Source organism: Macaca nemestrina, chromosome 7 (assembly GCF_043159975.1).
Source record: "Macaca nemestrina isolate mMacNem1 chromosome 7, mMacNem.hap1, whole genome shotgun sequence".
NCBI lineage: Eukaryota > Metazoa > Chordata > Mammalia > Primates > Cercopithecidae > Macaca > Macaca nemestrina.
The window spans coordinates 58,263,948-58,285,629 of record NC_092131.1 but is presented as its reverse complement, the minus strand read 5'-3'; the positions used below and the strand labels follow the sequence as shown (position 1 = coordinate 58,285,629).

General features: G+C 38.6%; 1 protein-coding gene across 2 annotated transcripts in view; it reads left to right on the top strand.

Annotated features, from left to right (window-relative positions):
* The window catches only part of LOC105481857 (kelch domain containing 1), a 61,730-nt gene extending 49,277 nt beyond the window's left edge, over positions 1–12,453 (top strand). Inside the window, exons 12-13 of one of the 2 annotated variants that reach the window (XM_011741655.3) lie at positions 2,574–2,626; positions 10,184–12,453. In XM_011741655.3, the coding sequence (XP_011739957.1) occupies positions 2,574–2,626; positions 10,184–10,370 (240 nt within the window). In that variant the 3' untranslated portion in view covers positions 10,371–12,453. The remainder of the gene's footprint in view (positions 1–2,573; positions 2,627–10,183) is intronic. The other variant, XM_011741654.3, reaches the window with a different exon arrangement.
* Positions 12,454–21,682: the final 9,229 nt, after the last annotated feature.

The window sequence follows — 21,682 nt, the reverse complement described above, 5'->3', positions numbered from 1 at the left end:
TGTAGATTCTAAGTATAATAAATACCCATGAATTTTGTTAGCTAATTTTAGAGTTAGAACATCATCAGTACTGTTGAAGCCACTTGATTATTCCTTCTGAATCTTACCTCCTAGCTTCTTCCCTCAAGAGGAAACTACTTTGTTGAAATATTTCAAGTATATTCTTTTTTATTTTTTTGAGCCAGGGTTTTGCTGTTGCCCAGGCTGGAGTGCAGTGGCATGATCTCGGTTCACTGCAGCATCTACCTCCTGAGTTCAAGCAATTCACCTGCCTCAGCCTCCCAAGTAGCTGGGATTACAGGTGTGTGCCACCATGCCTGGATAATTTTTTGTATTTTTAGTAGAGATGAGGTTTCACCATGTTGGTCAGGCTGGTCTTGAACTCGTGACCTCAAGTGATCCACTCACCTCAGCCTCCCAAAGTGCAGGGATTACAGGCATCAGCACCGTGCCTGGCCTATTCTCTTTTTTACTGTGTATCTTTTACCACTGCTTTACTCAGCTGTTTTACATTTAGTTTAAAGCATTGCAATTTTAAAATTTGATAAAACTAAGGTCAAAGGTATAAATGAATAGCATTTGGAGAGTATGGTTCTTTCACTCCTAGCACCCTGGGAAATTCAGAGCAGGGCGGCCATATTTATATACTATACACAATGGGACAGTTCAGGAACGATTTGTCTGGTTTCGTGTAGTGCACTCAAAAATAGAGCATTCTGAGCCATCAGGGATGGGGTACTGCGAGCCAGAGCCTAACCCAGAGGGCAATAGCTCTCTTTCATCTCTTGAGGCGCAGTTATCTCCAGAGCTTCTCCTATGGAGTGGCAAACTCCAAAATAGGATGGCTTCTCTCCAGGGAATTTGCTTTATTTTGTAGTTATGAAGCCCCTAACTTAAATGTTTTGTATATTGAAAGTTTTAGAGCTTTCTTTGGCTGAGAATTCAGTGCTTCACTAAAAGATTAAAACTACAACTTTGCATTTATTAAAAAAGCAAATTTTGTGGTTTGTCTTCTCTTTCTTGGCACTAGAAATCTTCATTTAGGATGCAAAGTTTATCATGAAAATAGGAATTCTGATTAAAAGTATGATCATAAATTATGAAATTCTAAAGACCTATTTGAAAGGATTAGATAAATTTTCTGTGACTTTTCTACCACATTAACTTTTAGATGAGAGAGTCATTATTCAAATAATCTTGAGATCTTGACTTTCAAATTAAGAATTCCCGGGGAGGACTGGGCGTGGTGACTCACGCCTGTAATCCCAGCACTTTGGGAAGCCGAGGTGGGCGGATCACCCTGAGGTCAGGAGTTTGAGACTAGCCTGGCCAACATGGCAAAACCCCATCTCTACTAAAAATTACAAAAATTAGCCAGGGTGTGGTGGCGTGCACCTGTAATCCCAGCTACTCAGGAGGCTGAGGCAGGAGAATCACTTGAACCTGAGAGGCAGAGGTTGCAGTGAGCCGAGATCGCACTACCGCACTCTAGCCTGGGCAATAGAGTGAGACTCCGAACTAAAAAAAAAAAAAAAAAAAAAAAAAAAAAAAGGATTCCCGGGAATCCTGAGACCACCTGGAAAAGGAGGACAAGGTAAAGAGGAAATTTTAACATATGAGTTATTTGAAAGAAAAAGTTCAGCTTAAAAACAAAAAAAGCGCCAGGCATGGTGGCTCACACCTCTAATCCCAGCACTTTGGAAGGCTGAGGCCAGTAGATTGCTTGAACTCAAGGCAACCTGGTGAAACCCTGTCTGTACAACAGCTGGACGTGGTAGCCTGTTCCTGTGGTCCCAGCTACTTGCGGGGCTGAGGTTGGAGGATGGCTTGAGCCAAGAAGACAAGAGGTTGCAGTGAGCTCTGATTGTGCCACTGCACTCCAGCCTGGGAAAGAGAGCCAGACCCTGTCTCCAAAAAAAAAAAAAAAAAGGTTTTGAAAACACTACTGGGCTGGGTGTGGTGGCTCACATCTGTAATCACAACACTTTGGGAGACTGAGGCAAGTGGATCACCTGAGGTCAGGAGTTTGAAACCAGCCTGGCCAATATGGCGAAACCTAGTCTCTACTAAAAATACAAAAAAAAATTAGCCAACCATGGTGGTGGGCACCTGTAATCCCAGCTACTCAGGAGGCTGAAGCAAGAGAATCGCTTGAACCTGGGAGTTGGAAGTTGGAGGTTGCAGTGAGCGGAGATTGTACCACTGTACTCTAGTCTGGGCGACAGAGTGGGCCTCCATCTCAAAAAAAAAAAAAAAAGGAAAACCACTACTGTTATTTTTTAACTCACTTCTTGGTGAAGAATGTATTTCTTATTTTCAAATTTGCAATTATGTAGGCTATTGGTTAGGTAAAAATGTGGTCACTGAAAATTGGAAACCACAAACTCAAAGTTTGTAGGTAGCAGGTATGTGTATCTACGTGTATGTTTATGTGTGTGCATGAATTTATGTATCAACAGCTAGAAAGATTTATTTGCTGCCTTATACAATCTTTTACATTTATAAAATTAAAAAACATTCACTTATTGTTATTTTTATCAAAAACTCAATAATGCCTTTTTTATGTTGATTAGGGTCACTGTAATGATTTATTGATCTTTCAAACACAGCCTTATTCGCTACTCAGGTAAGCAAATTTAATATTTTCTATATATTTGCTATGAATATATGATAATTTATTTCTCATTTTTGAGAAGAGTTGAAATAGTTTTCAGGTTGTTTATGACATGAATTCAAGAATATGTTCACATCTTCTTAATAGTATAATCAAATTTATAATGGCGAACTATACACCAATGTGAGTTTTAAAAATTAAAATATACTGGCTTGGTGTGATGGCTCACACCTGTAATCCGAGTGCTCTGAGAGGCCAAAGCAGGAGGATCACTTGAGGTCAGGAGTTCAAGACCAGCGTGGGTAACATCATGAAACCCACATCTCTACAAAAAAAAAAAAAGTAGCTGGCATGGTTGCTCACGTGTGTAGTCCTGGCTACTGTGGCTACTAGGGAGGCTGAAGTGGGAGGATGGCTTGAGCCCAGGAGTTTGAGGCTGCAGTGAGTTATGATCATGTTTCCTGCACTCCAGCCTGGAAATAGACTGAAAGCCTGTCTCAAAAATAAATAAATAAATAAATATTTATTATACACACATATATACATACATGTGTGTATGTGTATTTTGTGTGTATATGTGTGTGTGTGTGTGTATGTATACATACAATACAGTCACTGTTTTGTTTGTAAAATTGCCTTTAGTTTATATGGTAATATTAAACATACTATATTTCCTTAATTCTAAGCCTGACATTTTTCACATTTTAACTTTTTGGAAATTAGAATGTGCCTAAAAATATATATCATATATATGTTATATACAGTCATTCCTTGGTATTTGTGGGAATCGGTTCCAGGAAAACCCCCACTTGGATACCAAAATTCATGAGTGCTCAAGTCTCTTATATAGGGTGATGTAATATTTGCATATAAACCTATGCCCATCCTACTATATACTTTAAATAATCTCTACTTTACTCATAATTCCTAATACAATTTAAACACTATGAAAGTAATTGTTACACTGTATTGTTTTGGGTGTAATTACAAGAAAAAAATGTCTGTACATGTTCAGTACAGATACAACCTTCATAAGCCTAACTACATTTTCAATCTGCAGTTGGTTGAATCCACAGAGGAGGAACTTACAGATACAGGGGGCTGACTGTATATATACACATACACAGACATTTAATATCGAAGAATTTCTTTTTTAACCCCAAAGCTAGTATTAAGTTGGTGATATGACTTACAGTGTCTTAGCTCATACATTCTTGCTCTAAAAGGAATCCATACAAAGTTTAGTGGGAGGAGTATGGAAGAAACCCCTATTTCTCTCTGTGAGAGTTGGGAGAAAGGATTTGAGAGATGTAGAAGTTGCCCAGTGAACATGTGTGGGAATTTTATGCAGAGGGAATAACATAAGCGAAGACATATGAGAAAGAGAGAGGACACGCTATATTTCAAGGAGTATACTGTAACATTTAGATGTTCTATAACATGAACCACTTGAAAACCATTAGACTAGCTCAAACTGGACCTTTCTAATATCTTTCTTAACTACCCCTTCTCTTCGCACAGTAGTTCTCTAACTAAACTCTCATGAGGGACTTCAAAAAAATTAATGCCTGTGTTCTGCCCCCACAGGTGGTGATTTAATTAGTCCAGGGTGTGGCCCGCACTTTGGATTGCAAGTTCCTCATATGCAGGGATCAAGAAACACTTGAGTGCCTACTTGGGAAGGCGCTGTGCCATGAAATAAAAAGGCATAGCCTTTCCCTAAAATTGCAAATAATATAGAAGGTAGACTGTCAAGCTTTCAGACTTTTTCTACAATAGAAAAAGGAAATTGCCTTAAAAGAAACATATACAAAGTTTATGAGAATACTGGAGAAGAAGGCATTTTGTCTGTCTATGATTAAGATGGCAGAGGTTAGGGAAGTCTTCACAGAAGAAGGGTTTGAGCTAAGAATTTGCCATGAACAAACAATGAAAGGGTGTTAGTGTAAAGATATATAAAAAAGCATAGTGTGTTCTGGAAACTGAATTCTTCAGCATCCCTGGAATGTAGTATGAGGCAGAGAGTTGCAAGAAATGATGTTGGACAAGAAATCAGAAATCATATGTCATCTAGAACTTTATCTCTCTTTTACAGTATCTGGTGTAAAAGAGATCAAGAGCCATTCAAAAATTTGGAGCAAGAGAATAAGATGATCATATTACAAGTTAGACAATTCCTCTGGCAACAGAGTGGATGAAAAATTGAAGGGATATGTGACTGGGTAAAGAAAATCGGTAAAGAGACTATTACAATGGTCAGGTACAGAGTGAATGTCTGATTTGGAGAGTATCAATGGGGCTGGAGAAGGAAGGGAGATGGAGACATTTAGGAGAGAGAATGGACTTGGTAGTTAAATAGATGCCAAGGAAAAGGAGTGGGAAGAATTAATGATAGGAATATGGAGAAAGGCAGTGGTCTGAAGATGGGATAAGGGTAGAAATGATGAGTTTGGTTTTGGATGTGCTAAGTGTTTATGGGAACTCCAGTGGAGCTATCCATTAAATGCTTAAATATATGGAAAAAGGTCTGGGCCAGACATAAAATTTCAGAATCATTGGAGAATTAATAAGTGTGGATTAGCTCTGGCCAGGAGGAGTTTTAGGAGTAAGGAGGAAGCCAACAACTCAGCATTAGGAACTTACTACATTTGAGAGGTAGGGAGAAGAAAAGGAGGCAGCAAGAGAGTGACCAGAGAAGTTGAAGGCTAGCCAGGAGATAATGGTAGCACAAAAACCAAGAGAAGGGAGATCTGAACAAGGAAAGACTACTGTAAAGAGATCCCAGAATATTTGGATTGAAAAGCACTGTGGATAGTACACATTTTCCCTCGTCTCCATTTTCACAGTCAAGGATCCAGTGTCTGTAGTCTCACTCCTCACCACTGCTTCCAGGTTATATCATTTCACATGCAGGTGTTACCATCCACTAACCTCTGGCTCATTTTCCCCCAGTCACTGAAGACTTTGGCCCTGGCTCACTACAGTCCCTTTTCGTGACTGGTTTTAGCATCTGTGTGGAGAACTCTTTTCATTCTTTATGATCTCGCTCAGGACAGTTCCACCTGTGAAATCTTAAACTTCCATCCTCCTCTTGGACCAGAAACCTCTTATCCTTTTAATTCTTACACTCCCTTACTGCTTGGACTCTTCTGGGTTCTCCAAATAATAAGACCCTTCCAGTTTTAACTTTCTTTCGTATCCAGCCTAGTTCCCTGCACTTCCTTCCCTTGCCAGCAATTTTAATCCCTTTCTCCACCGTTTCTCTGTTGGTGAAGGTGGAAGCCAGGATGACTTCTGGGGAAGAGCACCAAGACCAAGGGAGGATGAGTATGTTTGTTTATATCCTGGTCGGGCAAGAGAAGCCAATGGAGAGTAGGTTGTTAGAAACAAGAAAATGTAGGAAAAGTGGGTAGAGCAGTGTCTTGAGAAGGTGATTTTAGCAAAAAGATTTTTAAATTAGTTCTTGACTGGAGAAAGGATTCTTTTCCTTAAAATAGTGGAGAAAGAAGGAAGTATGGATATATAGATAGAAAACTTTTTTGGTTGGGGCAGGACGTTGAGAAGTTCCACTTGATAGTGAGGTCATCTGATAAGAGAAAAGAGAAGTGAGGATAAGAACTTAAGATGAATGGTGAAGATTTGAAGTAGCTGCCTAGGTGACTGCAAGAAGATGCTGACTTCTGTCTGTGGGATATATAACAAAGGAGCACGCAGCTGTGGTAGAATATCATCAATATGTAGTGGCACCATAGCTGAGAAACATGGCTTTCCCCAGTAGCACTAAGCAGCCGGGTTGCAGGTGCAGAAAGGAGATGACCGGCTGAATTTATCCATCATTGCAGTTTGACTGGGATGGGTAACAGAAATGGTGGAGAAGGGGATTAAAATTGCTGGCAAGAGAAGGAAGTGCAGGGAACTAGGCTGGATACGAAAGAAAGTTAAAACTGGAAGAGTCTTATTATTTGGAGAACCCAGAAGAGTCCAAGCAGTAAGGGAGTGTAAGAATTAAAAGGATAAGAGGTTTCTGGTCCAAGAGGAGGATGGGAGTTTAAGATTTCACAGGTGGAACTGTCCTGAGCGAGATCATAAAGAATGAAAAGGGTTCTCCACACAGATGCTAAAATCAGTCACGAAAAGGGACTGTAGTGAGCCAGGGCCAAAGTCTTCAGTGACTGGGAGAAAATGAGCCAGAGGTTAGTGGATGGCAACACCTGCATGTGAAATGATATAACCTGGAAGCAGTGGTGAGGAGTGAGACTACAGACACTGGATCCTTGACTGTGAAAATGGAGACGAGGGAAAATGTGTACTATTTTCTCAAGAAAGCTGCACACACAACAATTTTCTTAGATTTCAGAAAGTCAGAGGAAGCAGGGGTGCTTACAGAACATACAACTGGTGTTCCAAAAAGCAGAAAACCCAGGTTTGGGAGGGAAGATAAGCAGTAATGCGGCAGATGAAGAAATGTAGAAATGATAGAAAGTGGCTTATATTGTCTCGTAGATTTGTGGGATCATGTTCATCATACCTTTGGATATAAACGGATATTATAAGAAATTAAAAGAAATAGCTATATTATTCTGATTGTAAAAAGATGTATTTACCAAGAAAATTCATACAATATGAAAAGTATATGGTAAAAAAAAAATCACCTATGAACTATCGTAGGGGACATATATATATACATGTATTAGTAAAATTATAAAAATTGTACATGTATATATATATATGTGTGTGTATATATGTGTGTGTGTAAATATATATATATATATATATAGAGAGAGAGAGAGTTTTTTTTTTTTTTTTTTTTGCTTTTTTTTTTCTTTTGCCAAGGCTGGAGTGCAGTGGTGCAATCTTGGCTCTCTGCAGCCTCCGCCTCCCGGGTTCAAGCTATTCTTCTGCCTCAGCCTCCCGAGCAACTGGAATTACAGGCACGCACCACCACACCCAGCTAATTTTTGTATTTTTAGTAGGGACGGGGTTTCACCATATTTTCCAGGCTGGTCTCGAACTCCTGACCTCATGATCTGCCCGCCTCGGCCTCCCAAAGTGCTGGGATTACAGGCGTGAGCCACACCGCCCAGCAGAGAGAGATTTTATATATAAATCATTTATATAATGATCAATGTATAACCATATAAACATGATTTTAATGATTTTATTAAATGATTAGAGTGGACTTAATCATGCTAAGAGGTCATTGGAAACCTCAGCAAGAACAGCACACATATATGTATATGTGAGTGTGTATAAAGGATCAAATTATGCAGGCTGTTTTGTAATATCTTTCATGTAAATAATCATTCAATGTAATAAATCTATACTTGTTAGTGATGGCTATATAGGTTCTATCTTGTGGAAATACAATTTATTGGCTAGGTACAATGGCTCAAGCCTGTAATCCCAGCACTTTGGGAGGTCGAGGCAGGTGGATCACCCAAGGGCAGGAGTTTGAAGTTCGAGACTAGCCTGGCCAAAGTGGTGAAACCCCATCTCCACTAAAAATACAAAAAAATTAGCTGAGTGTGGTGGCATACGCCTGTAGTCCCAGCTACTTGGGAGGATGAGGTGGGAGAATTGCTTGAAACTGGGAAGCGGAGGCTGCAGTGAGCCAAGATCACATTACTACACTCCAGCCTGGGCAACAGAGTGAGACTCTGTCCCAAAAACAAACAAAAAAAAACCCATTTATTAACTAGTCTATTAATAGATATTTAGGATATCTGCAATTTGGGGCTATTATAAAAATTAGGCATGAGGCCGGGCACAGTGACTCATGCCTGTAATCCCAACACTTTGGGAGGCCAAGGTGGGCGGATCACTTGAGGCAAGCGTTCAAAACCAGCCTGGCCCACATGGCGAAACCCCATTTCTATTAAAAATACAAAAATTAGCCGGGCGTGGTATGGCGCACACCTGTAATAGCAGCTACTCGGGAGGCTGTGGCAGGAGAATCGCTTGAACCCAGGAGTGGGAGGTTGCAGTAAGCTGAGATCAGGCCACTGCACTCCAGCCTGGGTAACAGAGAAAGACTCCATCTCAGGGGAAAAAAAAATTAGTCATGAAATATTCTTATATATTCCTATGGAAGGCTGACATATCACCTGTTGTATTGTGATGATTCCTGCTTGGCTCCCACTGCCAGAGACAAACTGCAGATTCCTTCGAGTGGTACTCAGGGCCTCCATTTATCTGTCTCACTTCTGGCCATGCCCCACTCTAATGCTCTGCCCTCCAGCTGTATTTAGACAATAGAAGTGCAGTTTCTGTAATCTTATTTCTCATCTCTAGGGCTTTGCCAGTGTGGTTCTTCTAGCTGGAATACCTTTGTTTCTTTAATTTGTTGAGGACCTCAAGGTCTCAGCTTGGACCTCCCATCGGGAGAGTTTCCCTGGGCTTGCTAAGGTTGTCTTAGTTATTCTTTTCCTCTGATTCCCACAGAACCCTGTACCTGTACTTCGACCTCCCAGGACATTTTAACTCACTTCTTGTTTAGAGTTGTTCCAGAGTGGAGGGAAAAAGCTTCATAAGAGTATGGAAGAACATCTAAATCTCTAAGAGTCTAAGTGCTTGTAACAATGACAACTAAACCACAGCAGAATCAAATGAGTCTGTTAAAAAATTTTTTTAACACTTATTTTTTGAATTAAAGTTTATTAATTGAAACAGATGCTTTTTTGATAGTTCTTAAGTTTCTTTTGGTTTTAAAGTACAAAATCCTCTTCAAAATAGCATAAGATTTAAAAGGGCATTGTACTTGGAAGGATACTGCCCTCTAGTCTAATGGAATCAAAGGGAAAAGAAATGAACACCCAGGCCCCCAGAAGAGTAGAAACCCAAGTGGTCTCTTGGCACTTTCTGTATTGCTCCATTCCTGTCTTTCAACCTGCTCTCTCTGGGTCACATAAGTCAAGTGTGTAACCCCCGTGCAGTTGTTTATGGAGAAAACATGGAGCAGATATAAAAATAGATGTTAGATGTTTCATCTTGAGGTGACAGAAGCAAAGGGCAGTTCTGAGAGAAGGGTATATGGTTACTGGGCTGATTGAAAGGATAACATAAACAGGAGCTGCTGTAGACTCATCTGGTTTGAAATTAAGTCTGAATCATTTTTACTTAAAGAACATTATGCATGGTAAGCCGTATATTCTGTTTCCGTTGTATTTTGGTCAGATTTAGTCTCTATGCTATAAAAATACATGATTATTGTGGTGCTCTGGAGAAAAAAATCCTATCATGTTCCAAACAAGACAAATGAATGCATTGCCATATAAAATTTTTATGATGATTTTAAATTTTAGGAATACTTAACTATAACAAAGGATAAATGTTTGAGGGGATGGATACCCCATTTTCCATGTCATGATTATTATGCATTGCGTATCTGTGTCAAAACATCTCATGTACTGCATAAATATATATACCTACTATGTACTGACAAAAATTAAAACTGAAAAAAGGTGGAAGTCCCGTACTACAATGTTAAAAAAGAAAGAATTCTTAACTATAAATCTTTTATATTATAACCTCAGGTTCAAGACTAATAATTCTGTTATGTCTTATTTACAGGTCATGCCTTGACTGCATTGGTAAAAATTCTATCATGTTAGAAAGTCAGATATCTTTGTTACCTCCTAAACTTCTGCAACAAGTACTCAAAAAAATAACATTTTGGGCTGCAGCTAATCACCGAGAAGAACAAAGAGTCCAAAAAGAAGAAACAGAAAAGAAGTATCAGTGGATCAGTAGCAATTAAATTGTTACATACTCTACATATTTAGTATGTCTTAACATTTTAATCAGACTGTACATTTACACTCCCAAATTGCAGGCTCTATTTAAAGGATAAAATTTGGAATACAAATACTCTGTTAAGTGACTATATGCCATGGGATATATGAAAAAAAGATGTTAATGCAGATTAATTTATATTTGTAAACAAATTTCCTTACAAGCTACAGAACAATTATTCTTTCTGAAAGTAAGTACAGTTATAACAGATTTTAACTCAAATATGTATTCTTTACTGGAAAGATTACATACATTTGAGAATAAGAAATTACTCTCAAGAACTTCAGAAATCCCCAACGTAATTTCATAAATATATAAATACATGTATGTATGCGAAAACACTACATATACACTTTCAGAAAGAATAAACTTTCTCAAGTCATTTTGAAGTTACCTAAGGTTCTCCTTGAATAACTAATGCAGTGGGCCAAATATTATAAAATAGGCAAACACCAGAATGGTATTAAATATTGAACTCCTGCCCTTTTCGACACTTACCTAGTAAAGTATTCTTAGGCATCATCATAACTTTTCCTCACCTTTATTCGAATAGAGGAATAAATGTCTTCAATTGTCTCTCCATTACCCCTAAGTTATTAGTTTGTCTAGTTTATATATAAAGACCATGCTTTAAAGTACATAAAGTGGAGGTTTATTTATCATACAGGCTTTGAAACATTGAGAAGCAGTATTTTTATTAACTTTTTGAGACATATTAAAATACATTTTGCCTTAGAAGACTGCTTCTAAAGTAATTTTTGTAAGTAATGAGATGGGATGGTAATCTAGTAATTTGACTTTATAGAAACCCCTCAGTTTGGCCCACACCATTCCACAGAGTTGTGCTCAAGACAGACACTGAAAAAATCTCATACCTTCCGTTTTATTTTCAGCATTACCATCTCTACAGAAATAGAACACTGTATCTTTATATTCCTAAAAATGGTACTTTTGGCATAATTAAGAAATTTTTCTTCATATTATCACAATCATGCCCTTCCATTGAATTACTAATTACAATTAATTACTAAAAAGCTTGGTATATGAAATTATTCTCCACAATATTACCATGTAAGTTATCTCTGAAATTTAAAATGTTAAAGAAAAATATTTCTATATTGAAATATATATAATTTATAAATGAAATTATAGTAGTTTGTAGTATTTCATTGAATTTTAGAGAGATATTTCATATATATTTACTGTATTTTGGATGTGTAAAGCTTCTATTTATGTATTGAAATATTTTTTTACATTTTATTTATTGTACAAAGTATATGTGATTACTGTCTTCGTTTTTGTCAGTGTAAAGCAGTCATTAGAATTGATTGTACAAAAAATATTTCATTGTCAGTTTTCATTTTTCTCACTATTTTTAGGCTGAATAACAGATTTAGAAAATGAATCTCACAAGTAATTCACATCTTGGAAATAATTACCTTATTATGCTACGATGCTGATGAACTTTAGCATCAGTCTTTTATATTTAAGGCAAAAATATATCAAAATCTGATTAGATATTGATAGATGACATTGAGCAGAAGGAACACTGTTTTAAAATGGCTTCTGGATTATGTGAATGCCTTCGCCCGCCTCTTAGAAGAGCACCTCTATTTTTAAATGGTGTATTTGGAACATTAAAAGTTGGATTAGCCCCCTCAAAATACACACTCTGATGGGCTTTAAGAGAATGAAAATCTGGCCAGGTGCAGTGGCTAACGACTGTAATCCCAGCATTCTGGGAGGCTGAGGCAGGAGGCTTGCTTGAGGCCAGAAATTCAAGACCAACCTGTCTGTTAAAAAAACAAAAAACCAAAAACTCAGAATATTACAGTTGTCAGAAAGGATTCTTTTAAGGTTATTATTATTTTTAGTGTGATATAATAACACATCAAAATTAGTGTACTTTTTTTCCAAATAGTATTTTTGCAAAAACACCTTTAGAAATATTTTTTAGAGGCTGGGCATGGTGGCTCATGTCTGTAATTCCAGCACTTTGGGGGGCCGTGGTGGACAGATCACTTAAGGCCAGGAGTTCGAGACCAGCCTGGCCAACATGGCAAAACCCTTTCTCTACCAAAAATACAAAAATTAGCTGGGTGTAGTGGCATGCACCTATAGTGCATGCACATATATATATATATATATATATATATATATATATATATATATATAAAATATATCTCATATATATATCTCATATATATATACACATATCCATCATATATATATGAGATGTGTATATACTTTGGAACTTTGTACTGTCAGCTGACACACACACTGATGTTTTCATCAATGTGGGGTTTTTTTTGCTTTTTTTGGAGACAGAGTCTCACTCTGTCACCCAGGCTGGAATGCAGTGGTGCCGTCTCAGCTCACTGCAACCTCCGCCTCCCAGGTTCAATTCTCGTGCCTCAGTCACCCAAGTAGCTAGGATTACAGGTGCGTGCCACCACGCCCAGCACTAATTTTTGTATTTTTAGTAGAGACGAGGTTTTGCCGTGTTGGCCAGGCTGGTCTCAAACTCCTAACCTCAAGTGATCCGCCTGCCTTGGCCTTCCAAAGTGCTGGGATTACAGGCATGAGCCACCATGCCCAGCCACCAGTGTGTTATTTAAACATGTATGTGAGAGAAATAAAGTCACTGTGATAGAATAATTGTCAGGGTAGTGCATACTATTGATGAATTAAAATTTAGATTTCAGAATTTCTGGGAGGAAAAGCAATTTTAAGGAGCAGATGATCCCCATACCCACGTTTTTTGGTGCTTCTTTCCATTGTATTAATTCTTTTGGAATTTCCACTTTGATGAAGTTGCCATACAGTCCAGCATGTGGGCACAGCATGATTTTTTCAAATCATTCAATGTCTGTTGTTTACATTATGGCTCATTCTTGGTATTGTATATTCTATGGGTTTTGACATGTATATAAGGACATGTATTCACCAGTGTAGTATCATACAAAATAGTTTCACTGCCCTAAGAAATCCTCTGTGCTCTGCCTGTTCATTCCTCCCTCTTCTCTAACCCCTGGAAACCACTGACCTTTTTACTGTTTACATAGTTCTGTCTTTTCCAGAATGTCATATAGTCATACTGGCTTCTTCACTTAGCAGTATGCATTTACATTTCTTCCATTTATCTTCAAAGCTTTATAGCTCATTTCTTTTTAGAGTTGAATAATATTCCATTGTCTGAATTACCACAGTTTATCCATTCATCTACTGAAAACCATCTTGGTTGCTTCCAAGTTTTGGCAATTAGGAATAAAGCTGCTATAAACATCTGTGTGCAAGGTTTTGTATAGACATAAGTTTTCATTTCATTTGGATCAATACCAAGGATCAAGATGGTTGAATCATATGGTAAGAATATATTTAGTTTATTAAGAAACCACCAGACTGCCTTCCAAAGTTTCTATACTCAATGAATGAGAGTTCCTGTTGCTTCACATCCTTGCCGGCATTTGGTATTGTCAGTGTTTTGGGTTTCTTTGTTCTTTGTTCTAGTAGATATGTAGTGGTATCATATTGTTTTAATTTGCAATTTCCTAATGACATAGGATGTTGACATTTTTCATATGCTGACTTGCCATCTATATATCTTCTTTGGCGAGGTGTCTGTTCAGGTCTTTTGCTCATTTTTCAATCAGGTTATTCGTTTTCTTATTGTTACGTTTTAGGAATTCTTGGTATATTGTAGATAACAGCCCTTTATCAGCAGTGACTTGCAAAATTTTCTCCCAGTCTGTGGCTTCACTTCCAATTCTCTTAACATTGTCTTTCACAGAGCAAGTCCATCTCATCAGTTCTTTATTTCATGGACTGTGCTTTGGTGGTGTATCTGAAGTCATCACCAAACCCAAGATTATCTAGGTTTTCTCTTCTACAAATGTTACAGTTTTATGTTTTACATTTAGGTCAGTGGCCCATTTTGAGTTAATTTTTTTTTAAGGATGTAAGGTGTTTGTCTAGATTCATATTTTTGTTTGTCACTGTCCAGTTGTTCCAGCACCACTTGTTGAAAAGACTATCTTTGCTTCATTAATATTGCCTTTGCTCCTTTGTCAAAGATCAGTTTACTATATTCATGTGGATCTATTCCTAAGATCTCCATTCTGCTGCGTTTGCTTATTCTTTTGCCAGTACTACGCTGTCTTTAATACTGTCACTTTGTGGCAAGTCTTGAAGTTGGGTAGTGGCAGTCCTCTGATGTTCTCTTTCAATATTTTAGATATTTTGCATTTCCATATTAATTTTAGAATCAATTTTTCAATATGTACAAAATAACTTGCTGGAATTGTTATTGGGATTGCATTGAATCTGTAGATCAAGTGAGGAAGTACCGATATTTATTTATTTATTTATTTATTTATTTATTTAGAGATGGAGTCTCGCTCGTCACCCAGGCTGGAGTGCAATGGCGCAATCTTGGCTCACTGCAACCTCTGACTCCTGGTTTCAAGCGATTCTCCTGCCTCAGCCTCCTGAGAAGCTGGGATTACAGGCGCACAACACCACACCTGGCTAATTTTTGTATTTTAGTAGAGACAGGGTTTACATGTTGATCAGGCTGGTCTCGAACTCCTGACCTCTTGATCTGCCTGCCTCGGCCTCCCAAAGTGCTGGGATTACAGGCATGAGCTACCGCACCCAGCCAGAACTGATAACAGTAAACCTCCTGTCCATGAATATGGAATATATCTCCAATTATTTAGATGTTCTTTGAAGATTTTCATCCAAGTTTTGTGCATATTTTGTTAGACTTATACCTATGTATTTCATTTTGGGTGTTGCTAACATAATGCTAATGTGTTTTTAATTTCAAATTCCACTTACTCATTGCTGGTATAGGAAAATGATTGGCTCTTATATATTAATTCTGTATCCTGAAACCTTGCTATAATTGCTTATTAGTTCCAGGAGGGATTTTCTGGTCAGATTTTCTACATAGATGGTCATGTCATCTGCTAACAAAGACAGTTTTATTTCTTCCATCCCAATCTGTATAAAATTTCCTTTTCCTGTCTTACTGCATTAACTGAGACTTCCAATATGATGTTGGAAAGCAGTGGTGAGAGCAGACATCCTTACTTTGTTCCTGATCTTAAGGGAAAGTTTTGAGTTTCTCACCATTATATCTTATGTTAGCATAGGTATTTTGTAGATGTTCTTCATTAAGTTGAGGAGATTCCTGTCTATTCCTCGTTTGCTGAGAGTTCTTATCATGAATGGGTGTTGGATTTTGTCCAGTGCTTTTCCTGTATCTATTGATATGCTCATGTGATTGATTATGTAAATTGATTTTCTTTTTTTGTTGTTGTTGAGACCCAGTCTCGCTCTGTTGCCCAGGCTGGAGTGCAGTGATGCGATCTTGGCTCACTGCATCCTCCACCTTCCAGGTTCAAGTGATTCTCCTGCCTCAGCCTCCCAAGTAGCTGGGATTACAGGCTCCTGCCACCACGCTGGGCTAATTTTTGTACTTTTTAATAGTGACAGGAGTTCACTACTTTGGCCAGGCTGGTCTTGAACTCCAGAGCTCAAGTGATCCGCCCACCTTGGCCTCCCAAAGTGCTGGGATTACAGGTGTGAGCCACTGCACCTGGCCGTTAATTGATTTTCAAATGTTAAACCAGCCTTGTATATCTGGGATAAATCCTACTCAGCTGTGGTATATAATTCTTTTTGCACAGGATTTACTAACACAGATGTTCCTCAACTTTTGTTGGTGTTAAGTCCCAATAAACCCATTGTAAATTGAAAATATAAATCAAAAAATGCATAGTACACCTAACCTACCAAACATCATAGCTTAGCCTAGCCTACCTTAAACACGTTCAGAATACTGGCCAGGCATGGTGGATCACATCCATAATCCCAGCACTTTGGGAGGCCAAGGTTTGCAGATCATAAAGTCAGGACATCGAGACCATCCTGGCCAACATGGTGAAAACCTGTCTCTATTAAAATACAAAAAAATTAGCCAGGTGTGGTGGCATGCGCCTGTAGTCCCAGCTACTTGGGAGGCTGAGGCAGGGCAATCACTTGAACCTGGGAAATGGAGGTTGCAATGAGCCAAGATTGGGCCACTGCACTCCAGCCTGGTGACAGAGCAAGACTCCGTCTCAAAAAAAAAAAAAAAAAAAAAAAACTGAGAATACTTATATTAGCCTATTGTTGGGCAAAATAATCTAAGACAAAGCCTATTTTATAATAAATTATTGAATATATTGAATACAGTATAGTACAGTATTCGTTGTTTACCCTCATCATCGCATTGGCTGATTGGGAGCTGCAGGTTACCACAGCTGCCCAGTGTAAGCAAGTATGATATTGCATATAACTTGCCCAGGAAAAGATCAAAAATCAAAGTTTGAAGTACTATTTCTACTTAATGGTTATTACAGTCACACCATCATAAAGTCAAAAATCTTTAAGTAGAACCATAGTAAGTTAGGGATTGTTTGTATTTTGTTGAGAATTTTTGTATCTATATTTATGAGGGATATTAGTCTGTAGCTTTCTTACACTGTCTTTGCCTGGCTTTGATATTAGGGTAATGCTGGCCTCATATAATTAGTTAAGAAATATTTTCTCAGGCCAGGCACAGTGGCTCACACCTGTAATCTCAGCACTTTGGGAGGCCGAGATGGGTGGATCACTTGAGGTCAGGAGTTCGAGACTAGCCTGGCCAACATGGTGAAGCCCCGTCTCTACAAAAAATACAAAAAATTAGCCAGGTGTGGTGGCAGACACCTGTAATCCCAGCTACTCAGGAGGCTGAAGCATAAGAATTGCTTGAACCCGGGAGGTAGAGGTTGCAGTGAGCCAGGATCGTATCACTGCGCTCCAGCCTGGGAGATGAGCGAAACTACATCTCAAAAAAAAAAAAAAAGAAGAAGTAGTAGTAAGAAGTGTTTTCTCTGACTCTAATCTTCTGAAAGAGATTATAGAGAATTGGGGTGTTAAAGTCTCCAGCTATTATTGTATTGGGGTCTATCTCTCTCTTTAGCTCTACTAATATTTATCTTAAACATCTGGGTGCTCCAGTGTTGAGTGCATAGATATTTAATTGTTGGCCGGGCATGGTGGCTCATGCCTGTAATCCCAGCACTTTGGGAAGCTGAGGCAGGTGGATCACCTGAGGTCAGGAGTTTGAGACCATCTTGGCCAACATGGTGAAACCCTGTCTCTAGTAAACATACAAAAATTAGCCGGGCATGGTAGCACATGCCTGTAGTCCCAGCTACTTGGAAGGCTGAGGCAGGAGAATCACTTGAACCCGGGAGGCAGAGGTTGCAGTGAGCCGAGATGGTGCCACTGCACTCCAGCCTGGCAAGAGAGCAAGAGACCATCTCAATAAAACAAAATAAAATTGTTATATCCTCTTGCTGAATTGACCCCTTTATCATTTATATAATGACTTTGTCCCTTACAGTTTTTGTCGTGAAATTTATTTTGTCTGAATAAGCATAGCTTCTCCTGCTCTTTTGTTTGTTTGTTTCCATTGGCATGGAACATCTTTTTCCATCCCTTTATTTTCAGACTGTGTGTCTTTATAGGTGAAGTGCATTTCTTCCAGGCAACAGATCATTGAGTCTGTTTTTTTTTTTTTTTAATTCATTCAGCCACTATATGTCTTTTGATTGGAGACTTTAGTCCATTTACACTCAATGTTATTATTGATAAGTCAGGACTTATTCCTGCCATTTTGTTATTTGTTCTCCGGTTCTTTTGTTTCTCTTCTTTCTTGTCTTCCTTTTAGTAAAGATGATTTTCTCTGGTGGTATGATTGAATTTCTTGCTTTTTATTCTTTGTGTTTCCGTTATATGTTTTTTGATTTGAGGTTACCGTGAAGCTTGCAGATACTGTCTTAAAACCTATTATTTTAAGCTGATAGCTACTTAACACTGCTTGCATAAACTAACAAGCAAAAGGAAAACTAATAAAACCTCTACATTTTAACTTTATTCCCCAGCTTTTTAACTTTTTATCTCATCTATTTATTATTGTCCTATATATGTCTTGAAAGTTTGTTGTAGTGATTATTTTTGACTAGTTCATTTTTGTCTTTCTACTTAAGAGTAGTTTGCACACCAGTTACAGTGTTATAATAGTCTGTGTTTTTCTGTGTATTTACTATTACCAGTGAGTTTAGTACTTTCAGATGATTTCTTACTGCTCACTGACATCCTTTTCTTTCTGAATTGAAGTACTCCCTTTAGCATTTCTTGTAGGACAGGTCTGGTACTGATGAAATCCCTCAGCTCTTGTTTGTCTGGAAAAGTCTTTATTTCTCCTTCATGTTTGATGGATATTTTCACTGGACATACTATTCTAGGGCAAAAGGGTTTTTTTTCCTTCAGAATTTAATTTTTTTCTTTTTTTATTATACTTTTAAGTTCTGGGGTACATGTGCAGAACGTGCAGGATTGTTACATAGGTATACACGTGCCATGGTGGTTTGCTGCACCCATCAACCCATCATCTATGTAAGGTATTTCTAATGCTATCCTCCCCCAGCCCCCCACTCCCGACAGGCCCTGGTATGTGATGTTCCCCTCGCTGTGTCCATGTGTTCTCATTGTTCAACTCCCACTTATGAGTGAGAACATGGTGGTGTTTGGTTTTCTGTCCTTGTGTTAGTTTGCTGAGAATGATGGTTTCCAGTTTCATCCATGTCCCTGCAAAGGACGTGAACTCATCCTTTTTTTATGGCTGCATAGTATTCCATGGTGTATATGTGCCACATTTTCTTTATTCAGTCTATCATTGATGGGTATTTGGGTTGGTTCCAAGTCTTTGCTATTGTGAATAGTGCCACAATAAACATACATGCGCATGTGTCTTTATAGTAGAATGATTTATAATCCTTTGGGTATATACCCAGTAATGGAATTGCTGGGTCAAATGGTATTTCTAGTTCTAGATCCTTGAGGAATTGCCACACTTGTCTTCCACAATGGTTGAACTAATTTACACTCCCACCAACAGTGTAAAAGTGTCTCTATTCCTCCACATCCTCTCCAGCATCTGTTGTTTCCTGACTTTTTAATGATCGCCATTCTAACTGGTGTGAGATGGTATCTCATTGTGATTTTGATTTGCATTTCTCTAATGACCAGTGATGATGAGCTTTTTTTCATATGTTTGTTGGCCACATAAATGTCTTCTTTTGAGAAATGTCTGTTCATATTCTTGGCCCGCTTTTTGATGGGGTGGTTTGTTTTCTTCTTGTAAATTTGTTTAAGTTCTTTGTAGATTCTGGATATTAGCCCTTTGTCAGATGGATAGATTGCAAAAATTTTCTCCCATTCTACAGGTTGCCTGTTCACTGTGATGATAGTTTGCTTTGCTGTGCAGAAGCTCTTTAGTTTAATTAGATCCCATTTGTCAATTTTGGTTTTTGTTGCCATTGCTTTTGGTGTTTTAGTCATGAAGTCTTTGCCCATGCCTATGTCCTGAATTGCCTCGGTTTTCTTCTAGGGTTTTTATGGTTTTAGGTCTTACATTTAAGTCTTTAATCCACCTTGAGTTAGTTTTTGTATAATAAGTAAGGAAGGGGTCCAGTTTCAGTTTTCTCCATATGGCTAGCCAGTTTTCCCAACACCATTTATTAAATAGGGCATCCTTTCCCCATTGCTTGTTTTTGTCAGGTTTGTCAAAGATCAGATGGTTGTAGATGTGTGGTGTTATTTCTGAGGCCTCTATTCTGTTCCATTGGTCTATATATCTGTTTTGGTACCAGTACCATCCTGTTTTGGTTACTGTAGACTTATAGTATATTTTAAAGTCAGGTAGCATGATGCTTCCAGCTTTGTTCTTTTTGCTTAGGATTGTCTTGGCTATATGGGCTCTTTTTTGGTTCCATATGAAATTTAAAGTAGTTTTTTCTAATTCTGTGAAGAAAGTCAATAATAGCTTGATGGGGATAGCATTGAACCTGTAAATTACTTTGGGCAGTATGGCCATTTTCACAATATTAATTCTTCCTATCCATGAGCATGGAATGTTTTTCTATTTATTTGTGTCCTCAATTATTTCCTTGAGCAGTGGTTTGTAGTTCTCCTTGAAGAGGTCCTTCACATCCCTTGTAAGCTGTATTCCTAGGTATTTTACTTTCTTTGTAGCAATTGTGAATGGGAATTCACTCATAATTTGGCCCCCTGTTTGTCTGTTACTGGTGTCTAGGAATGCTTGTGATTTTTGCACATTAATTTTGTATCCTGAGACTTTGCTGAAGTTGCTTATCGACTTAAGGAGGTTTTGGACTGAGACGATGGGGTTTTCTTTCTTTTCTTTTCTTTTGTTTTTCTTTTTTTTTTTTTTTTGAGACAGAGTTTTTGCTCTTGTTGCCCAGGCTGGAGTGCAATGGCGCAATCTCGGCCAACTGCAACCTCCACCTCCTGGGTTCAAGCTATTCTCCTGCTTCAGCCTCCCAAGTAGCTGGGATTACAGGCATGTGCCTCCATGTCCGGCTAATTTTGTATTTTTAGTAGAGACGGGGTATCTCCATGTTGGTCAGGCTGGTCTTGAACTCCCGACCTCAGGTGATCCACCTGCCTCGGCTTCCCGAAGTGCTGGGATTACAGGTGTGAGCCACCGCACCTGGCTGACGGTGGGGTTTTCTAAATATACAATCATGTCATCTGCAAACAGAGACAATTTGACTTCCTCTTTTCCTATTTGAATGCCCTTTATTTCTTTCTCTTGCCTGATTGCCCTGGCCAGAACTTCCAATACTGTGTTCAATAGAAGTGGTGAGAGAGGGCATCCTTGTCTTGTGCCAGTTTTCAAAGGGAATATTTCCAGTTTTTGTCCATTCCGTATGATATTGGCTGTGGGTTTGTCATAAATAGCTCTTATTATTTTGAGATACGTTCCATCAATACCTAATTTATTCAAGCCTGTAATCCCAGCACTTTGGGAGGCCAAGACGGGTGGATCACGAGGTCAGGAGATCGAGACCATCCTGGCTAACACAGTGAAACCCCGTCTCTACTAAAAAATACAAAAAAAAAAAAAAAAAACTAGCCGGGCGAGGTGGCGGGCGCCTGTAGTCCCAGCCACTCGGGAGGCTGAGGCAGGAGAATGGCGTGAACCCGGGAGGCGGAGCTTGCAGTGAGCTGAGATCCGGCCACTGCACTCCAGCCTGGGCGACAGAGTGAGACTCCGTCTCAAAAAAAAAAACAAAACCCTAATTTATTGAGAGTTTTTACCTTGAAGGGGTGTTGAATTTTATCAAAAGACTTTTCTGTATCTGAGATAATCATGTG